Below are 22,613 nucleotides of genomic sequence, written 5' to 3' on the forward strand. Positions count from 1 at the left end.
ATTGTTTCTTAGATTTATAGACCTATATTATATATACTGTAAAGTTTATGTAAAAATGTTATCACGTATTCCAAAATATTGCGTTGTATACTATATATCGGACATAAAACAAAAGAGTAAGATATTTTTAATAAAACACAAGATGTATTTTGCACGAAAAGCGCTTTGAAAGTCAATGAAGGATGTTCTAAGCCGGAATGGCGACATGAAAATGAAAAAATTTTCACCAAGATTATTCGTGTTTGCGATCGTGATAAGAACAGATGGACTACTTTTCCGTCTTCAAATAACTATTTGCACTGTTTTTCGTATATTATGGAAGGAGATGAACTCAAAATGGTAGTAGAACGGTAGCCTGGACTGAGCATCATTCTCTATCCTTCAACCATATATGCCAAGCTGACCGTGTTTGGATATAGGCCTATATGACACATCAATTTTCGCTTATTTCGTAATGGATAAGAATAGACATTAGCCATTACGGGACTATGCAAAACATAATGTGATTATGTTTGCTTCAACAAATTACATCAAATGTAGTTAACATTTTTAGTTCACATTACGGTATAGGCCGAATTCCTTCTGGTCCGATTAAAACATTGGCATTTTTGTGACAAACTCATATTCAGTATTCTATTGTAAAATAAAGACAAATAAAAATTAGAAAACTGAAATTACTTCTTATGGACATACAGGTATCGCTCGTACAACACGGTGTTTGAGAATCTGGGAAATCCTCCGTACAAAATTTTCCAACACTAGATTTATGCCGGTATTAGTGTTGTATTAATATTGGACAGTAAAGAAAATGTAAGCAATTTTTATGTTATGTCAAATATTGTCGGATGTAATATCATTTATCTTGGTAACGAAAAACAGTAGCATACTTTTGTTAACTTCAGGAACGTAACTCTCTGTTTTTCNACATTTGTAATATTCTCTTCTAAATCTTCCTTAATACATAATATTTTAATATAAATGTATATAATATATCATTTATTAAAATTAAAATACATATTCTTTTCTGTTTCATCATTATGATGTTATTAATATATTTTACCATAAAGTTTGTAAAATAATTAAATATGCAAAACTTTTATGTATATTTCATCAACAAGTGTGGATAATATATTTATTAAATACTCAAAATTTAATTAAAGTTACAGAACTTCAAAATTAATAGAAAATTTAATAATTTCACCCAAGAATTAAAAGACGTATTTTTTTTTTTGCTGTTTCTAGTGCACTTTAGTAAATGAGAAATAAAATGTTTTCCTGGCAACAACTCTGATGATCTATTCAAGAATAAAATCTATTTGAAATAAAATATAAAATAATATAAAATTCTATATTTAATACACCAGTTTAGATAGCCATTAATGATACTTTTTATGTGGAATGTAGAAAACATTGAATGATTTAATTATAAATAAATGTAAAAAGTAATTTACTGAATGACCTTGTTTTAAAAGGTATTTATCTCATGCATTTTCATGTGTTAAACTTAGAAGCAGGGTCATTTTATCATGCATTTTTTTCAATTCAATTTAAATCTTACAAAAATAATGATGATAATATTTTATATATTACAGTATATATGTTTGTTTATAAAACTTTGCATTATTATTATATGTTTTTATTTAAATTTTAAAATACTTATATAAGTGTACAGGCATTTCTGAAAAATAATTAATTAAAACATTAGAAAACTACTCATAATTTTTAAATTGAATTAAACTATTAAATAAAATAGTTCAAAATTGGATTTAGTAACTTTAATTAGTTATCAATGGTAGGATAACATTGTTTATAAAAATGAGAGAAATAAACCTATCACATCACATTTAATGTTAGAAACTTTTGAATACAAATTATTTATAATAAAAAAATAATAATGTTACTTCATATTTAAATTCTCTATTAACATTAATCTTATTTATACTTAAAAATTGCCATTTTACTATAGTATTATTATTTGATAATTATTTTAAACTGTTTTAAGAAAAGGAAATTAACAATTTAAAGAAACAGTCTCTATTAATGTATTGGAAACATATAATAGATTTTATTTTAAAAATCTTTTGTCATCTATAGCAGGTGATATAACTGGTGCTGAATACAAGGAATAGAACAATGCAACTGTGTCTTATTTAAAGAGAGTTTTTGTATATCAGTTGACTATATATAACTTAACCTCACCAATACTATTGTCTACTGTCATAAAAGAAATAGCAGATGTAATTGTTAATATTCAAAAATTAAATATAATAATTATAATATAGATATATACATATATATATATGTTTTGTTAATATTTAGTATTGTNCATCATACAATATACAGTAGTTTATGTTTTATTACCTAAATATTTTAAGTTTTACATTTATATCTGCTCAGTATAAGATACACACGTTAGATTCATGTTACAATTTACGAAAATTTTCATATTGTTTGATTTCTTTAAAATAAACGTGTTAAAAATATCTAGTTGTTCCTCAATGCGATTATTATATGAATTATTTTTCTAGCGAATTCATAACATAGCAATATTTGAAACCAATACCTTGACTATATAAAAGTATCCCGAATTATTCGGGTATCATTAGTTTCAGGCGATAACATTGGCTTAAAAAACATTTCTCTTTCTATTTTATGTGTCTGTTAGCCTGTTAGCCTAAAGCTGATAGCAACAGAACTATAACTGATACCCACGTTGAAGAAAAAAATAGAATATTTTGTTTTATAACATTTTAAAATACATATTTAAAAAATTAAATTTATTAAATAATATTAAAATGTAAACCTAAATGCAACATCTTACTTAAATATTGTATTTATATTAATTAATAAGCCATTAAAAGTATACATGTATAATTTATCATTAAATCACTTGAAAATTTAAAAGTATCTTTCAAGCTCTTTTTAAATCTAAGATTTAAATCTCCAAAATATCAGAAATGACAAATTGAGAATGGAATAAGGCAATGCAACACAAGAGTAATCCGTCCAGAAGGGCGTCTCCAAGTAGAATTTTCTATGGGAAACTGATCCGTTTAGGCGTAAAACACGTAAAGAAAACACAGAAAATTCCGCATGACCTGCCCGTTGGTCAGGAGAAAACCCGTCACCAACTATCAGTGTTCAGTGATTTCATCCACTCTGCCACAGGTAGGTCTAATTGAGAATTTTATATATTATTTTATTCTATGTTCGTTTTGTTACTTTTTTGGAATTAGATAGGCCTACATGTTTATATTATATATTTGGTGAAAAGCAAAAGATATATATTTGGTGAAAAGCAAAAGACACAAAGTCTATAAATCTAAGAAACAAAAATTGTTTCTTAGATTTATAGACCTATATTATATATACTGTAAAGTTTATGTAAAAATGTTATCACGTATTCCAAAATATTGCGTTGTATACTATATATCGGACATAAAACAAAAGAGTAAGATATTTTTAATAAAACACAAGATGTATTTTGCACGAAAAGCGCTTTGAAAGTCAATGAAGGATGTTCTAAGCCGGAATGGCGACATGAAAATGAAAAAATTTTCACCAAGATTATTCGTGTTTGCGATCGTGATAAGAACAGATGGACTACTTTTCCGTCTTCAAATAACTATTTGCACTGTTTTTCGTATATTATGGAAGGAGATGAACTCAAAATGGTAGTAGAACGGTAGCCTGGACTGAGCATCATTCTCTATCCTTCAACCATATATGCCAAGCTGACCGTGTTTGGATATAGGCCTATATGACACATCAATTTTCGCTTATTTCGTAATGGATAAGAATAGACATTAGCCATTACGGGACTATGCAAAACATAATGTGATTATGTTTGCTTCAACAAATTACATCAAATGTAGTTAACATTTTTAGTTCACATTACGGTATAGGCCGAATTCCTTCTGGTCCGATTAAAACATTGGCATTTTTGTGACAAACTCATATTCAGTATTCTATTGTAAAATAAAGACAAATAAAAATTAGAAAACTGAAATTACTTCTTATGGACATACAGGTATCGCTCGTACAACACGGTGTTTGAGAATCTGGGAAATCCTCCGTACAAAATTTTCCAACACTAGATTTATGCCGGTATTAGTGTTGTATTAATATTGGACAGTAAAGAAAATGTAAGCAATTTTTATGTTATGTCAAATATTGTCGGATGTAATATCATTTATCTTGGTAACGAAAAACAGTAGCATACTTTTGTTAACTTCAGGAACGTAACCCTCTGTTTTGCATTAGTCCATTATTTCGTATAGCATGGATTCGCAAAACACAGCACTTTTTCAGTAACTACCATGTTATACGAGGGATACATGTACAGCAGTTGTTAAGAATAACCTAATAGAATAAGATTAATTTAATATCAGTATTGAACAAGATAGCGTAAAAACGATGAAAGTAGATTTGTAATTAACTATATTAACATATGCCAATAGATTATCTGGCCAATTTTTAAAACTCAGGTTTAAAAATCCAGATACGAATTGCTTAACTTTCCCGGAAAAATTTAAAATTGTGGTGGCGCTATCTGTTGATATTTTATTTAAAAATTTTATATTATTAATTATAAACTATCAAAAGGCTTAATTCTGAAGCTAGATAAAAAAAAAACAAATTATAAATGCTAATGAGTAAAATTTTCATTAAGTCCGATCCCACTCGCGATATGACATGACTCCACCCCTCTAACTCTCCAACCACTTGACCTTTAATCACCAAAATTTAATAGCATCAATCCCGCTAATTTACCAACCTCCCCGCAAAATTTTAAAATATGTTCGACAAAAGACACTGGAGTTATTAAAATTCAAAATAGGCGAACAAAAATCGTGCCCAAAACACAAACATCCATTCATACAGAAAATCCGCGATTTTTTTTTTAATTTCTCGACGTTTCAAAGTTCCAAACCGAAAAAATCATGGGGGGATAATTTTTTTGACCGATCATCATACTTTCCGTGTTCCTTCTCCCAGGAAAGTAATACCATATGACCTTAAAATATAAAATAAAGCAATAACAGTAAAACTAGAATCCGATATAAAATATTCAAATAACGATGCAAATTTATTATTATTATTACTACTACTACATATAGAATAATTCAAAATTGGTAGATAAAACTTTACGGGATGATCAATTATTCAATTTACAGTAAAAATGTTAACGTACAGTGAGAAATCTTTATTTCAAATCAGTTTACTATTTCAACCAGTAAAAACAGTTAACAATTTATTAGTTTAGAGACATATTACGTTCATGGATGGTTCGATGGCAACTTGCGCTTGAGGCAAAACCGATTTTTGGCGCCCGATTTCAAAACGGTTGCCAATAGAGAGCACTTTTAGTTCTGGAATTCTTGTATGAACTATTTATAAACAACTTTAAATAATAATAACAATAAGCCGAATACAATGAAGCTCGGTAAAGTATATTTACGGAACTTCATTGTATTCGGCTTATTATTATTGTTATTTTTTCTCCTTCTGAACACTTTTAAAAGCTCGTTTTGCCGCTCCCCAAATTAGCCGGGCTTGGTTACGTTTAGTCAACTAATACTTAAAAAAAATTAAATTTACAAGAGTTGTTCAAGTGATTGTCATAACTGGCTACACAGGCTTTACATTTACGGATAACAGAACCAATATTTTGTATATTTGTTGCTAATTAAAACTTTCCTTCTTTTAAACTTTAATTCCAAATATCTGTGTTCTAAATATATAGTTATAAGAATTGATTTAAAAATTTCATAATTCACTTCATTACTATTACAATGTCACCTTATGTCTCAGATTTCATATTCGACGACCATTGGCCAAATGGATAAAACCACTAATAATTGGTCGCTGATTCTCGCTAGTCATATGGAGTTTTCCGGGTTTTCTTCACATGTCTAACACCAAATATAGGGGCTTAGTTTCTCATAGAAAATCTTCCCGGAAGGCATCCTCCTTAACAAATAGTATAATTGTTGCCTTGTCGTATTCATTAAACCAAACCATATTTCATATTTTTTTCTCATTTTTGACTCTTCACCCTGTAGTCACTAAGAGGGCTTTCTTCTCAGGACCTTGTTGGGTTCGGCCAGGCCCACAATACAGTGGCTAGGTTGTAAGGGATGGGGTCCGAAATATCTGGAATGGATAACCCAAGAAAAATTACTTGGACTATTGGCCCGGATTCGATCCCGGATCCCCAGAGCAGCAGTCTGAAGCCTTCATCACTTCGGCCATCCATTCAATTTCATATCCTTCAACAACAATTATGGAGTAAAAAATATACATACAGTGGAGCCTCGATTATCCGACCCCCGATTAACCGACTGTCCTAGTCAGCCAATTTCAAATTTCCGCTAGTGATGTGGTGGCGCTACAATATTTGGCTATGTCTTGGCTACTTTATTATTTTTACGTGTTTTAGCTGGCAACACTCATTCGACCATGAAAGGGAGCCAGTATTTAAACGAGGCTTAATTTTCTAAGTTTTAACGATACAATAGCGACGATTATTTTTTTTTTTAAATTTTTGTTAGGCTTAATATAGATGAAAATTCAACCCGAAGTAGATTAATAGCGATATACTAATATACTAATTACATGGGATATAATAATATATTACACTAGTAATGGATTTTTTCATACTTTTCGGTTATCCGACTTTTCAATTATCCGACCAACCCCAGTCCCCAATTGAGTCGGATAATCGAGGCTCTACTGTAATACAATTTATTATTTAATATTATTAATGACTAAATTACATTATATATAATTAATATAATTTTCAAAGTACTGTATTTGTTTTCTGCATTTGAGATTCATCTAGGAAAAAAAGCAATTTAAGAAATATTCTTTCTCCACTTTAAATTATACTGATGGTTGTTTAAAGTATTCAAATTAAACAAATAATTTTAATTAGAAACAACAAAAATATCGTGGAAAATTACTTTAGACAAAAGCTGGGCATCTTTTACAAAAGAATTCTAAAAAATTCTCTTTATTTTAAAAGTAATAAAAGCATGGAGAATAATCGAAATTATTCCAAGAATTATTCATTGTAAACAATTCTTTTTGCAAAGTTTCCTATTTAAATGTTACAGATACTATTCTATCTTTGCCATTTTAGAAAACCATTAAAAAAATATGTTTACAATTAAAACAATAAATTCTTATTTTCATTTAAAACTAAATTTCTTTGTCAAACATTTAAATTTTTAACATTAAGACCCTAATCTATTTTTAACATCAAGACACTATTTACGTGCATTTTTCATTCATTCTGAAACAATTTTCGTTTTTTAAATATAAAATTTCATCTTAATTAACCACATTTAAGAAAGAATTTTAAACATATTTTAAAACAATTGCGTAAAATATAATGTAACAACACAATTCGTACCTAATATTTAAATTTCAGACTAAAACTTTTATTTCCTTAACTCATTTCTATCAATATCTACGTAACAACTCTCATTAATTATAATATAAAATTTCCAGACATTTCTTTCCAGACGAATGTTAAACGTTAATGTAGCGTGAAAACTGCAATCAAAGATTAAATTAAAGAATAAAGTTATGAAAATTATATCTTAATAGATTCGTATAACAAACGAATCAATTAAGATATACAAACAAGATACATTTTTATTCATCGAACGAATTTCATGATCATCATTAGCAAAATTATTTCGTAAAAAGAAATATGGGAATAAATTTTTATATTATTTTTTTACGACTTCAGTTTCTATGAGAAAATTTATAATTAGCATACTGCAACGAACAAGCAGCCAGATGGAAAATTTTATTGTTTCTATTGAATGTTCTTACTGTATATACACGACAGTGACTATATTGTTTCTGAATAAATAAAAAAAATATTATGTTAAAGTCTAAAGTTTTTATTCATTAATATATATATAAATTTGTGCTAAAAAATTGAAAAACAATTACTTGAATCATTTATAAATTTTTTGTTGCCATTCTATTACAAAATATAGCGACTATCAATAAAAATAATGGATTCTGATAAATATCAAGACTATGAAGACGTCAAAAGAAATTGCAGTTTTATGTTAGAGGTGTGTGGATTTTTGCTTATTCAGCTATTGTTATCGCTTAGCTTCAGTATATCTCTTTCAGGCAATACATCTTCAATTAAGGGGAAAAAAAAGAAATAATGTTACCTATATTTCTTGAATTCTTGTAAGATTTGATGCAACTTAGCGTATTTTCTTCGCACGATTATTTAGAAAATGCATTCCTTCAATGTAAATTTTTAATGAATATAAAACAGTCCAAGCTTCAGTATCGGCAAGGAATATGTTTATTTGATTTTTATTCTACTCCTTCAAACTTCAATATTTTATGAGTCTAATTATATTTGTTGCTAGGTTTCTACTAAAAGTAAAAATTTTCGTTTCCTAAAACAAACAGTTTGTTTAAGTTGGCTCTTAATACACTTTGAAAAAATAATAAATGAGTTTTTCGAGAAAACAACCGATATACAATAGATTGCATTTCTACTAAAAAAAAAAAAGTTTAATCAATTTTGGTATGAACAATCTGAACATTGTTTAAATCATAAAATAGAATAAGAAATCACCACCTGTTATACTTGTAGACGGAAACAGACTGTACAGTATTGTATGTTACTTGAGGAGACAACAATGAGTCATAATTTATGTTACACAATTTATATCAGAAAACGAATTTACCACCTGCTAAATCAAGTATTATTTCCTTAAAAGTGTTTTAATATACTATTAAGTTTGTTAGAACCAGAGTTGTACTAGTAAACTTGGGCAGAAAGTATAAGCTAGATAAGTTAACCTATCTAAAAATTGAAAATAATATAAGGTAAACTTTAGCATATATTTAATTTTTATCATGATTTCTATTCTATGACACAAAAACTGCCAAAGAAACTTAAGACATTTATTACATTTTAACAAATTTTTCTGACGCAGAAAAGACTTACCGAGTGTCAGCCCTTTCTAAATTCTAAATTATGTAGAGGAGAAAGTTATTTTTGAAAACTGCGTGTTTAATACGTAAAAACTATGTATTAAAAATAAATAGCAAAGAATAAAATATAAAATTATGCATAGAAAAGTCAGCATTTTAAAAGATTGTTCTTACTAATAATAAATCCTCCAAATTTTAAATTTTCACGAAAAAGCAGTATACAAAACTCAGTCAAAAACACAAGAATTGTATATCTTGGATAACAGTTCTGCTTAGAACATAAACTATTTTTTTCAAATTTCTATATAAAATAATTAAGAAAGGAATTATATTTTAAAAATCATTTTCTAATTCAATAAATCTACTTTAAAACTCAAAATTGACTAATATACTAATATGCATTTAATCTTATATGTATACTTTTAATCCACGTTATATGTATATAGTACATAAAACGAGAAAACTGTTAATAGATTGAATCAAGTCACAACATATAAAAAAAAAGACTGTCAGATTAAAATATGAAACCGCTTCTTTCTCACGAAATAACTTAAAACATCAATCATTCTTTGTTAAATCTAAATTTATTTTCTTACAAACCACGTAAGCTTTGATATTCAATGAAAAATTTATTTTAAAATAAATAATATAACCATTCTTTTTACGATGCGCACGGATAACTTAAATGTTATCTAGAAAATTAAGAATTTTCAATTTGATTAATGTATTCAACAATTCCATTACATAATCAAATCTGACTATAATACTGTACAGCCGAAACTTCAATAACGGCCTACACAGTAGCTATTTTTCAAGAACTTTTATTTTTTATTTTTTGGAACAAAAATGCATAACCTTCAAACAATGGCCATTTTTATGTTCCTGTCGGTGGCTATAGTTCAAAGGTTTGATTGTATTTAGTTATTGCATATGTAGCTTAACTCAAATTCTTCAAAGGATGTTAAAAATTTAGCAGAATGTAGACTAAAATACATCTATATTAAAAACAATTTATATCCTGGAACCTCTTATCTTATGTTTTTTTTTTTTTTGTAATATTTGACTATACTAATATTCCATACAATGACAATATATTGAAGTATCTTGTCTGTCGACGTATGCATCCGTTAAACCGAGGTTGGTTTCCGCGATGAAGTAATCAATCAGCTTCTAGATAAGGATTGTAGCGGAGAATGTAGGAGTGTCGGTATAAAGCGAGTGGTCATCAATCTTATACATCTCAGCAGCAGGTGATAAAGTTGCGCAATACAGTATACCAAAGTCATCCACTAACTTGATGATGTGTAACTATGGATCAAAGAATGAGTTATATAAAAGTAAAACTTTTTAATTAATCCTTACCTTGACAAACAGTATCACCTTCCAGATCTTCAGCGTTTATCAGATGATATATAACATCAAAATTTCTTATTATACAAAAATTATTTTACTAGACATGTAAAACACAAAGTTTTTAAATATGTAAATATAATCATATAAATAAAATATAAATAAAAATTGTTTTAATCATATAAAATGATTAAAACAAATTAATTATGAAAAATTATAAATTATTCAGAAGCATAGATATACAAAACATTTTTGGATTACCAAAACAAGACAAAATGTATGCTACCTGGACTTCATACTCAGGGCCAATTCTCTTCTTCCAAGACAAAATTTACTGTGTTTAATTAAATTTAAAAAAATATCCTCAAGAACTGAAGCCAGATATTAATTTCCAGAAGAAAAAGTGAATTAAAATTAAGAAACAAAAATAATGATATTAAAAAATCTGTTTACTTTTCTTTCTATATAATATTACTATTTTTGAAGCCTCTTGAAAGAAAATGTTTTCACTCAATACAATGATATTTTGGGTATATATTGTGAAATATTAACTTTTCAATAAGTTAGCCTTTAAATATTAAATGGTTTAGATATAACTAATTTAATATATTCATTATTTTAAAAACAATTTTTCTATTTATTACATATTAAATATCTTTAATACAGCTCTCCCTTGATAGTCCGACGTTTTTTAATCCGACATGCTCAGTAGTCCGACACACTTCCCGTCAAAGTGCCCGTCTCCGTTACGTGTCTGCTTGCACAGAAGCATGTCGCGACGTAATATCCCCATCCAATTCTTACACAACGACACACATTTCGTGTGTTTTCTGTGAGCAGTTCTGTTCCAACAGTTGAAGTAGGGAATATTGTAAGCTATGCTAGCAAAACAATGCAAATATGTAATTATTTTCAGTAATCCGGACACTTTTGGTAATCCAACACCCCTTTGGTCCCATACCTGTTGGACTATCAAGGGAGAGCTGTACTTTGTAGCTCAAGAACAGATTTATAAAAATGCATATATGCATTTTTATTTGCAAGAAAGACTAATGCTTAAAGTTATTTGTTTGATATTTATAATTAGCAAAAAAACAGTAAAATTCAGTTTTAATTCTTAAATATAAAAAAAATCAAATCATATTGACTTAAAATACCTGTAATCGTCCTTTTTGTATTTCTGTAAATTCTTGTTTTCCTTTCTTTGTAGAAACCAATCTTCTAAATAAAGCCTAAGAAAAAACATTTAAAATTATAGTATTGGAAATATTATTATGAAAGATATGTTTCCTTATGATACATCATATTTTTTAATATATATAACATTCCTATGGCTTATTCATATATCTAAAAACAATGATTTTTTAAATCTAATATTCAAATGTTTATTGTTTCATATCTAAATTTACAGATATATTAATATATATACAGTGGAACCCTGGTTAATGAACGTAATCCGTTCCACAAATCCGTTCATTAACCGAAGCAATTTTTCCCATAGAAATTAATGCAAATACAATTAATCCGTTCTAGCCGTTAGTATTTTTGTAATTTTATTCGTAAAATGGGTTTTCTTTGATTCTTTTCAAAAACAATGGGACAAACTTTTGCATCAACCAAATATAATTTAATATCCACATGTTAAAAGCGAAAACACTATTATTAAGTCAGACCAAAGTTCAGGGAAAAGTAAGGAAAAAACTTTACTGTAGTTGTCAAAACAAATGTGACACGAAAACATATGACGTAATGGATCAGGTGGATCAGGTGGAATGTCTGTGGGGAAGATGAAACTCTGACAGAAGCGGTCATAAACAGTCAATCTAGGTTAAATTTTTGGAAAAGGGGAACAATTTGACATGTATAAAAACATCGCGTACAATCATTAAAGTTCTAAAATGACAGATAGCAGAAACAATAGGCTAAATTATGAGCGAAAGGTTTATAGGTTTATCAACAATCTCTGATCAGAGTCGATGAACGGATGTCAAATAAATGCCTCACAACAAACCTTTCTCGTGACCTGATCTGGTTTCAGTTTTCACCTGGAGACAAAGAAGAAAACAATCGGGAAGTGAGGAATGGGACACAGGACTAATCGTAAGGTGAGATTCAAGGAAGAAATACTATAAAAACCCCGAATCCCAAGGTCAAAATGCAGTTTTCCTAAAAATTCTATGGCGATTAATCTGTGTCATCTTCATCTGAATTAAACCTGAAGTCATGCCCGCCAAAATTTGTGTTGTGCCTCACGGACTGCACCAGTCGTTGCAGCTCTGTCACCTACCATCGCTTCTGTGACCAAGTGAACCCATCTCATCCGCATTGGGGCTACGACTGATCAGCTTGCACTATCGTAAGACCAGCGATATACCACTCCTCAGTGCCGGGAGAAAATACTGTAGATAAGCCATTTCCAACCATCTCAAATGTGTAAGCATCTTCCTGTTCTAATAAACGATTTTCACTGTAAAATACTTGTCATCTTTGTCTCCTCCGCCACCACCAACGTACGAATGGACNTAAGCACATGAGAGAGATCCAAGACCCCAGATCTCGGGGCACCGAAGCTGTTAACTAAAAACTCATTAAACTTTACTTTTTTGTGGGGTGGGACGGATGAAGTGAAAGTTGGAGAATGGTAGCATTAATCATGTTTATGTGTCCTTTAATCTATTGCCAGAATTTATGTTCATATTTACGTACATATATTTATGTATATTTACGTATTTGAAGCTACAACATTATATGTTTAATAATTGCTATATAGGGCCATGCTGTTTGGCATGAAGCTACAACATATAATGTTGTAGCTTCATGCCAAACAACATGGTCCTATATAGCAATTATTAAACACATAAATGATTATTTGATTCAATTTTAATGATATTTAATTGGAATTAAAATAAAAACGATGTATATTTATTAAAAAATATTAAATATATTTGTTTATATATCAATGAAATTTAATTTTGAAAAAAAAACACAATTTAAAAAAAATATAAATTCATAAATGTTATATTAATTATAAAGGCATTTTTATTATTTTTAAATTGAAATAAAATTATTAATTTATAGATATTTAAATGATTTAAACAATTAAATACTTTTAAAGCAAAATTTTAATTAATATAAATAAATAAGAATTGATCAAATACTGAAGTTAAAATAAAATAAATTTTTGATAACATAAATATTATATATTTAAATAAGAAATAAAAAAAAATTAGTTTTAGAAATAAAGAAAGTTGCATTAAAAATAAAGATAATCAACAGAAAATAAATCACATTAATTATTTAAACTTAATTAAAGATATTGTACAGTCCTTTAATGGACTGTACAATATCTTTTAAATAAAATCAGTTAAATCAATAATTAATTCTTTTCTGTGTTACATATCTTCAAATTTATTACAAAAATTTTATTATCTTAATGCAATTATAATATATATATATATATATATATATATATATATATTATAAAGGCATTAATGCTTATTTTTAAACATTATAATTATATTTTAATAATAGATTTAAACATAAAAAAAATAACAATTTTCATATAATTACTAATTTTTGAAAGGAACTGATGAATAAGATTAGTCATTAGAAATCTTTATATATTTTAAATAACATTTTATCAGTTTTAAAAATTAAATTAAAACATAAATTAATATTTTGTATTGAAACAACAAAGATATGTGTTTGGTATATTTATATTTCAAACCATCTAGAGGTTCATATAACTAACATATTTTAATAAATTTTTCTTTAACAACAGAGAGAAACAGATCAAATTTCTTTATATACATAAGTATGTTTGTTTTTAAATTCAATTTTGTATCATGTCTATAAAAATTTAAACAACTTTCATTTTATCAAACAAAATATTTATCTGTAATATAAAACAATTATTATGTGTAACTTCTTATTAATAGTAAATTGTAAATAAATTAATTTGATTGTAATTCAATGGCATTCAGATTTTAATTCAACCTTACAGAATGAGCAATTTATTTCTTGACAGGAATAAGATATAACATTTGTATTATGAATATATATTATTAAAAATAGCTTCTATATAGAAAAGATCACAAAAACCATAACACCCAAGAAAAATAAATAAAAATGTTAGTATAAGTAAATTTTAGTGTTTATTTGCCAGTTTTTGGATGTTGTGGTTTTTTGATATTAGATACAACCAATTTCTGCTGTGATGAGTGATATATAAAAATATCCATAATTACAGGGTGACAATAATTAACCCGTACAAGTTTTTTTGCATCGTAAATTTATTAAAGAAATGAAAATTAGCAAAACAACAGCAGATAGCATTGACAATATTTTACGTATTAATCAGATATTCAGCCAGTTTCAAAGTGGCCTTCTTTTGCCTTGATGTAGAGCCCCAAACAGTTGTCACACTCCCAGCCGGATTGCTGGGAGTGGGACAACTGTTTGGGCTCTGCATCAAGGCAAAAGAATGCCATTTTGAGCAATTTTTGTGGTGTTTGGCGCAGGCCCTAGCCTCCAAAATGAACCATACACTGCAGTCCATCGGGTTCAGATCTGGTGAGTACGGTGGCCATTCTGCAGACGAGATGAAATCAGGAAAATGAGCCTTGCACCACTCCTGAGTCTTCTTTGTCCTGTGTGCCGGCACTGAGTTCTGCTGAAACATCCAAAATGTTGCTGAGCCCACGGAAGTACCATGGCCTCCTCAAAAATGTCACGGCGGTACATGTCTAGATTGATTTTGGCCCCTTGATCGACGAAAACAAGGGGTGTCTTGCCGCTTGCACAAATTCTGGCCCAAACATTGGATTTTGGTGATGTTTGAGCATCAGGGAGCCTCTCGGACCAGTTCCTGTCATTTTGATGGTTGTGCACCTGTTGTACGGAGAAAAGCTTCTTGTCTGTGAAGAGAATGTGCTCCCATTGTTGACCTGTGGCCCGATGCTTGAATTGACGGCATCTTTGGAGTCGCATGCATTTGTTTTCATTGATGAGAAGCTGAACCTTTTGGAACTTGTAGGGCTTGAGTCTGAGTTCCTTTTTCACCATTAACCACACCAATTTGCAATTGATTCTGATCTCACGAGCAATTTTTCTCAAGGAGGTCTTCGCATTTCAGTCAACTCACTTTTTGATGATCTTGTGGTTACTAGATGTGTTGATGGTGAGCTTTCTTACACGTCCGGGATGGTCACCATCATGGCCAAGCTCCTTGAATTGCTGAACCGCATCTGAGACTGTCATTTTGGGAACACTGAGCAAATAAACAATTTCACATTGACGCTTTCCTTGCTGGAATAGCTCCAAATGTTTGTTCAACATCCTTAAAAAAATAAAGAACTAACTCTTATTACACCAAAAGCACATCTACATGGGCAGGAAGTCACAAAGAATTAAACAACAGTATGTAAATATTTAAACGATACATCATTTAAATATTTAAAAATTTGGAACACGGCTGTATTTGAAGTTTTCAAATGATAGAACTGTTTTTTTAGACGCCCTCTTCATCCTGAAGAGGGCCTCTAAAAGACGGCCGAAAACGTTCGAGCATTAAAATTTTCTGTTCATTCAGTGCTGGAATTAGCATTTAGATGTTAATTGTTGTGTTTAGTATGTAAATTGGTGATGGTAAAAAAGTTCAGTGCAGCATTACTACAACTATGAATGAGTTAATAATTAGACTGATTGTATTTATAAAGTTCAATATCATATACTAATACTGTATATTGTCACAGAAAAGTACAGGATAAAGTTCAAACAAGCATTTTATTTACAGGATACAGATTTTTTATTGAAAATAAAAACAATAAGCTAAAATAACCAAAATTAACAAAAAAGAAGTCAGTAATAATAAACTGACACCAGGTACAGCTGGCTTAGCAGTCTGATGCAAGAGTTCTAACATCAAATTGCATCATGAATGCAATGAATGTTACATTGTTCAAATATTTTTGTAAAAATATTAATGCTTGAATATATTTTAATATTTGTCATATACCATGGCCTAACATGATTGGTCAGTGACCATGGCAGAAGTCCATTTTAATATATATATATACTTCATATTACTAAATGCTGTATGTAGAGTTGGTAGACAAAGCCTTTGACTCTGACTTGGATTTATAGAATTTTAGAAAGCCCATCTCCAACTCCTGCCTCTAAATAATAATTTAAAATATACTATTATTTTATATAAAATATACTTGATTATATTAACCCAGAATGGCATTTCATTACTATCAAGAGAATCATCAGTCACTCCTATGGAAACTGAAATACTTATCTTTTTTTCACAGATTTTTCATTATCACTGTTATAAGTCATAAATTAAAATCTTGCATTATACATCATGCAAATCTTGCATACATCTTGCAAATCTCTATACATCATTACAAATCTTGCATTATACATTATACATCATAAAGTAAAATCTTGCATTACAGGATAGCCATTAAGCTCTAGTCCAAGACAGTTGGTCCTAGCCCATCCAAACTGTTTCTTTTGCTGAACTAATGCCAATATAGATTTTCACTTACTCTTGTATACCCTTATTATGTAAGAACTTTAACCTGTTGCTAACAGCTTGTTGAGTTACAGGTTGGCCTATTCATTCACTCCATAGTTCTGCAACTTCCACAAATATAACAGGTCAGTATTTCATGACAAGCTGAAGCAAAATTCAATCTTCCCTGACAGTAGCCATTGGCAATGAGCCATTACTGCATCCAGGTGAAATAGAACTAGTTTCTTCATAGTGTCCAAGGAAGGTTCTGACAGTAATTTGTTCAAACACAATTTCTGAGCAATTTGCTATATAGCTGTTTCATTTATATAGTTGTTTCTGGAGGATCTTATAGCATACTTGCAGTCCTAGCTTGTCATGTGATTTTTTTGCAGTTTGAACAATGCAGAGACTACACAAGATTTTATAATTTTCTTTGTTTGCATATTATTGACTGAGCAATTAACAAAGCAGAAAAAAGTTTGCATGTCTAGCCAAGCAATGTTGGCCAAATGCTGGGTAAATTTATTGCCTCAGATTTTTAGTAGTAGTAATGCTTCCAGGTATATATGGAGATGCGTTGTGACAGTGATTGAACCAGCTTTTTTGTAAACCATAGCTCAAAGAGTGCTTTACTTATTAAATGAGTTTCATTTCAAATGAATTTTGAATCCAAAGAAACAGGTTCATTAAATGGAATGAATCAAAAGCCTGTTCATGAAGAGTTGATAGAAGATATATTGCAGCATTGGTTGAAGACAGCATATCAAATGTGCATGGAACCAGTAATGTTTGTTACATTGTACAGTCATTAGATAAACCTTCCTCAATAGTTCACAAAATTTTGTGGAACATTATGCACTTCTACCTTTACAAGATGTTGCAAATTCAACTTTTTCTTTTTGAGTCAGATGCCAGACAGACCTTTGTATTGCAGTTCTTAATCTGGACTGCAGTAAGGTTGTCCATAAAACAGATGAGGCTCATTTCCATTTGCATGATGCTGTCAACACCCGCAACTGCAGAAAATGGGTTTTACCCAATTCAACTGAACATATCTATAAATACCATTAATTTATTTATGTAATGGGAAAAACCCATTTTATGCAATTTTAATTGATTTAATTTAAAATACAGTAATATCTCAGTTTTCATTGATTTTTTTCAGCAAAATATTTGTCTTGGTTTTTGTCGGTTGCCTCGGATTTCGAAGGTGTGCTCACATGACCTTGCTGCTAATTTTGCGAAAACAAAGGGTGACCCATGCATTTTCCTGCTTAGTGTGGCATTGTTTCTCATTGGTTAGCATTACCCCAAGCCTAATGCATCTAGCCAAACAATTCCATTGCTTTCATTTCCTTTTAGCTCCATCATGGGACCAATGAAAGTTTCCAGAGCCAGCAGTCCTACATACTGTTGTCAACTTCACGACTCTAGGACACTCCATTTTTGCCCAATTGAAAAAGTCTGCTTATTTTTTGAACAGACCTCGTATTAATAAAGACTGGAGCTAGAGTTATATTATGCAGTTTTCACAGTTTTTTTTATTTTTACAAACACTGGTTTAATATAATTATGCCATGTTAAATGTTCATTTATTCTTTACATTAGTCTTTTGTATTTATTTTATATTAATTTCTTATTGTTTTTAGTATTAAACACTATATTTGTTCTCTATAAAATGTGTTTTTGGTATGTATTTTGGAGTGTCTAGAATGAATTAATTGGATTTACATTGATTCATATGGAAATAATTGCCTCGGTTTCACCAATTGCTTTCAGACAGATTATTGATGAAAACCAAGGTATCACTGTATATGCAACTTCCAGTTTGCACCAGACGTTCATATATAGTTAATCGGGGCTTCCTGTCCCTAAAGTTTCCATATCTGGTCTTGGCGCTTTCATATATTTAACTCCATTCTAAGATAGATGGGCAGACGGAAGACAGTGGGAATTTATAGATCCACAATTTTTCAAATTGCAGCCCAATTATTTTAAATTAATAAGCATATTTGAAGTTATGATATGTATTTTTAGCAAAAAAAATTAATCATAAGGTTTAATCACTTTCTCTTAATTTTAATAACTGAAGACAAACTGTGATTTGTTTAAGAAAGAAAGGAAAATAATTTTTACACTACCTTTTTGTAAATGCAACTTTGTACAAAATAATCCAATTATTGGTTGATTTAATTTACATAAAAGATGTGCTTTAGCTTCATTTGAAACTGAACAAATGTTTTTCCACACGACTCTTCCATCAGGTAAGCCCAAAAGAATAACATCCTGAGAAGCCAAAAATGTTGAACTACCAAATAAAGAAATAAATAGATGTTTCTGCAAACTACAAGTTGTTTCACTAGTGGAAATATCTTCACTATGTACAATACTGAGAAGCATTGGTCTATGATGAAGTGGAAAAGCTATTAAATAAAAATTTCAATTAACATAAGTAGTATAATTTACTTTTACTTATTGAATATTAATCAAAATATATAAATTATTACGTTATTCAGAATTAGAATTGCAATTACAATTTTAATTTCAGTAAAAAAGATTATTTACATTTCTTTTCAAAAGGATCAAGAAGCAGTAGATCTTCAATATTTTCATTAGAAGGATAATTATCCCAGTCAACAGTGAAACATATTTTTTCGTGTCCAAACTGTTCTTTATATAGAATCTTTACTGTCCATGCATTAAGTAATTTATCTTTAAAACATATCACTATCTTCTCTGAAACTAAAATCAGTGATTCTATAGAATCTTGTTTATAAGTAAAATCTGTGAGTAACTTATGTGATTCTTTTTCAAAATTATTCAATTTTGCAAAAATATCTTCAACGGTGTCTTCCATAAGCTCAGAACTTTTAAAATAAAAAAAAACTGTAAAATTAATTGTTATAAAAAAAGCATAAAACATATAAAAATATGAAATAATAATAATAATAAAATAACATAATAAAAACTTATTTTTTTAATTATGAGAAACAAGAATTTTAATAAAATTGATAAATTTGGTACTGTATATAGGCTTTCTAACTTCTGAAGAGTTGACTCCAGAAATAAAAAATTTTGTGAGATTCCATAACATCATGTTAAAAGTAAACTACAACTTACGTGAATCATGAAATTGTATTCTTCATCACAGAAATGCATACTAAGCAACATCAAAAAAACCAAATTCTTTGTACAAATAGAAAATTCTGTAAAGTGAATTCTAACTCCCTCTTTCAGCCCTTTCTATCATTCATGCCAGATATAGAAAACAATGTTGCAAGAGGAACTAATTCTTGACTTATAAAGAAGTTGCAATACATTTTAGGGTTGGAGAAGTCTGTACATTGAAACTTATATCCCCTTTCACTCACCCCTTCAGTTGATCATGCTACATATAGAAAACAATGTTGGAGATATTTTTCCCAAAACTGAAGAAGAGTGATTCAATCTCCTTGCAACATTGTTTTCTATACGTAGCATGATCAACTGAAGAGGCAAGCCAAAAGGAGAGGATTAAAATTTCAATTTACATAATTCTCCAACCATAAAATGTGTCACAACTTCTTTTCCCTATAACTTGCGAATGGATAGGTCATCCCCTGCAACAACATCCATATTTGGCACAGACAACAGGAGTGGGCCAAAGGAGGGTGAATATTCAATTCTTCACTCATACCAAGAAAAAAGACATATAGGATATATAAAATGCTAAATATCAAGTTTTAATGTTTGGATTTATAAATTAATTTTTAAGTAAATAATATAAAGCAAGTAGCAAATATTGTAAGAAGCCGACTTTTAGGGGCAACCAGTTTTAGGCACATCAGTAATGGTCTAGGGTCCTTTCGTATATGGTGGTGGCAGAGGAGACAAAGATGACAAGTGTCTAACAAAAACCATTTATTTTAACATAATGTGAGATCTGAAAGGCCCCTGGATCTAAAACAGTAATTTTATTAATAATGTTTAATACTGTCATAAAATATTATTTCATTTTGGTGAGAAATTAACGTTTTCAAACGTGGGAAAAATAGATAACAGATGTTACTTCCTTCGAGGGAAGTTAGTACATCCTCTGTTTTTCCCTTATCTGCGAAAAACCTCGTTTTGATGGGAAATGTTTACCCCTCACATATTCCCCTTTTCATCCGTTCCCACGGAAGAATCTTGCATGATGATTGGTCACCGATCGTCAGATATAGCGGGAATTTATCAGAATTCGGGGAGTTCATCGACAGACATAGAAGAGTCAGGACTCCATACATATTTGCTCTTAAAGGCCAACGCCTATACTATGAGCCATACAATATACGAAGGATTGAGTCTAGAAATACACCCAGTTAAGTTGATCTCTCCAGAGGAAAGAAGACAGAGAATTCGAGGAGTGAACAAATACTTCATATACAGAGCCGAAGAGTAAAGACAACGATCAGGTTGTATGTTTGTAAATGATTTTATGAGCTCTCTCTCTCAATCGTGTATCGGTTAGATATAAGTCCCTATCTCGCACGACTTATAGACTATAATTAGTAGTGGTAGTCTCCTTATCATGTATTTGTATTCCCATTATTTGTTTACGTTTAATTAAATTTACTCTTGTTTATTTTATAAAGAAATGTCTCTCAATTATTATCTAAATAAGATTGCCCCACGCGTGTTTATCCGCATGTAAAATAACTGATAAACTGGTGTCGGGAACCTGACAAATTCGGATAGAGACTTTACCGTCTTCAATCCTCTTTAGACCTAATATTACTGCCCTCCCGGTCAAACAAGTCTTGACATAGGATCGGATCTCTCGATCCGAAACTTTGGAGACAGATTTCGGATAATCTGTGCCGATTAAGTGGTACGAACAATCCTAAACGGAGTTGTACCCACGGCTATCTCACAATAAAATAACTTACACTATGAGCAAAATAGTTTGCTTTAAAACAATCAGTTGTTCAGACGTCCTGGGCGTCAATGTTGTTTTCTCAATCATTGATCAAAGGTGATCCAGGGCAGTGGCGTTGATCAGTTCATAAGGCAGGTGGAGAGACTCCGTCGGTTGGCATCAGTGACACAGTCTAAGTCTGAAGTGACATGGGTTACAGGTTGGGCATTATAGAAAACTGCATCTTGACCTTGGAATTCAGAGTTTTTATGTGTTTCTCCCTCTTCATCTACCTTCTTAATTGGCTCTGTGTCCCTTTTCTCTTTTTTGATTGGTCCCTCTCCTGTCTCCAGGTGAAAGACAAGACCCACCTGGACCGCAAGAAAGGTTCACTTCAAAGAATCTACCTGACACTATCCGTCGACTCTGACCAGGAAGTGTTCATGAAACTTTGAAACCTGCACTCATATTTTACTTCATTATTGTCTTTCCTCTGACGTTTTAGAATTTCAACAGCCTGATGTGATGTCCCTTTGACTGTCAACCTGATTTCCTGATTTTCTAAATTCTGACCATTGGTATACGAGCATTCTGTTAAAGTTCTACTTCTTTTGGTCGACATTCCCTTATGATCTATTACATCATTCGTCTTCACATTGCATTTGTTTGACATTAATAGTTTTTTTCTTTCGTCTCTGTCTCATATATCCTGCACAACTTACACGACCTTTGGTCTGATTTAACAATGAAAATTTTCTCGACTTAATAAATTTTATAATAAATTTGGTAACTATAAATTTAAATTTCGACCCGTTTTTGGAACCTCACAATATGAAGAAAAATAGAGATAATGCCTCTACTTACGTTCTGTTTACCGATTCT

The 22,613-nt window shown here is 30.0% G+C and overlaps 1 protein-coding gene across 1 annotated transcript; it reads right to left on the reverse strand.

Annotated features, from left to right (window-relative positions):
* Positions 1 to 857: 857 nt before the first annotated feature.
* LOC111640104 lies at positions 858 to 22,353 on the reverse strand. Its single transcript, XM_023386104.1, has 5 exons — positions 22,139 to 22,353; positions 19,421 to 19,722; positions 18,992 to 19,278; positions 11,490 to 11,564; positions 858 to 953 (listed from the first exon to the last, which is right to left on the reverse strand). The coding sequence occupies exons 1-5, from the start codon at positions 22,351 to 22,353 to the stop codon at positions 858 to 860; spliced, it is 975 nt and encodes a 324-aa protein (XP_023241872.1).
* Between the last annotated feature and the right edge of the window lie 260 nt (positions 22,354 to 22,613).

Source organism: Centruroides sculpturatus, unplaced genomic scaffold (genome assembly GCF_000671375.1).
Source record: "Centruroides sculpturatus isolate CEXI.00-Female unplaced genomic scaffold, Cexi_2.0 scaffold1371, whole genome shotgun sequence".
Taxonomy (NCBI): Eukaryota; Metazoa; Arthropoda; class Arachnida; order Scorpiones; family Buthidae; genus Centruroides; species Centruroides sculpturatus.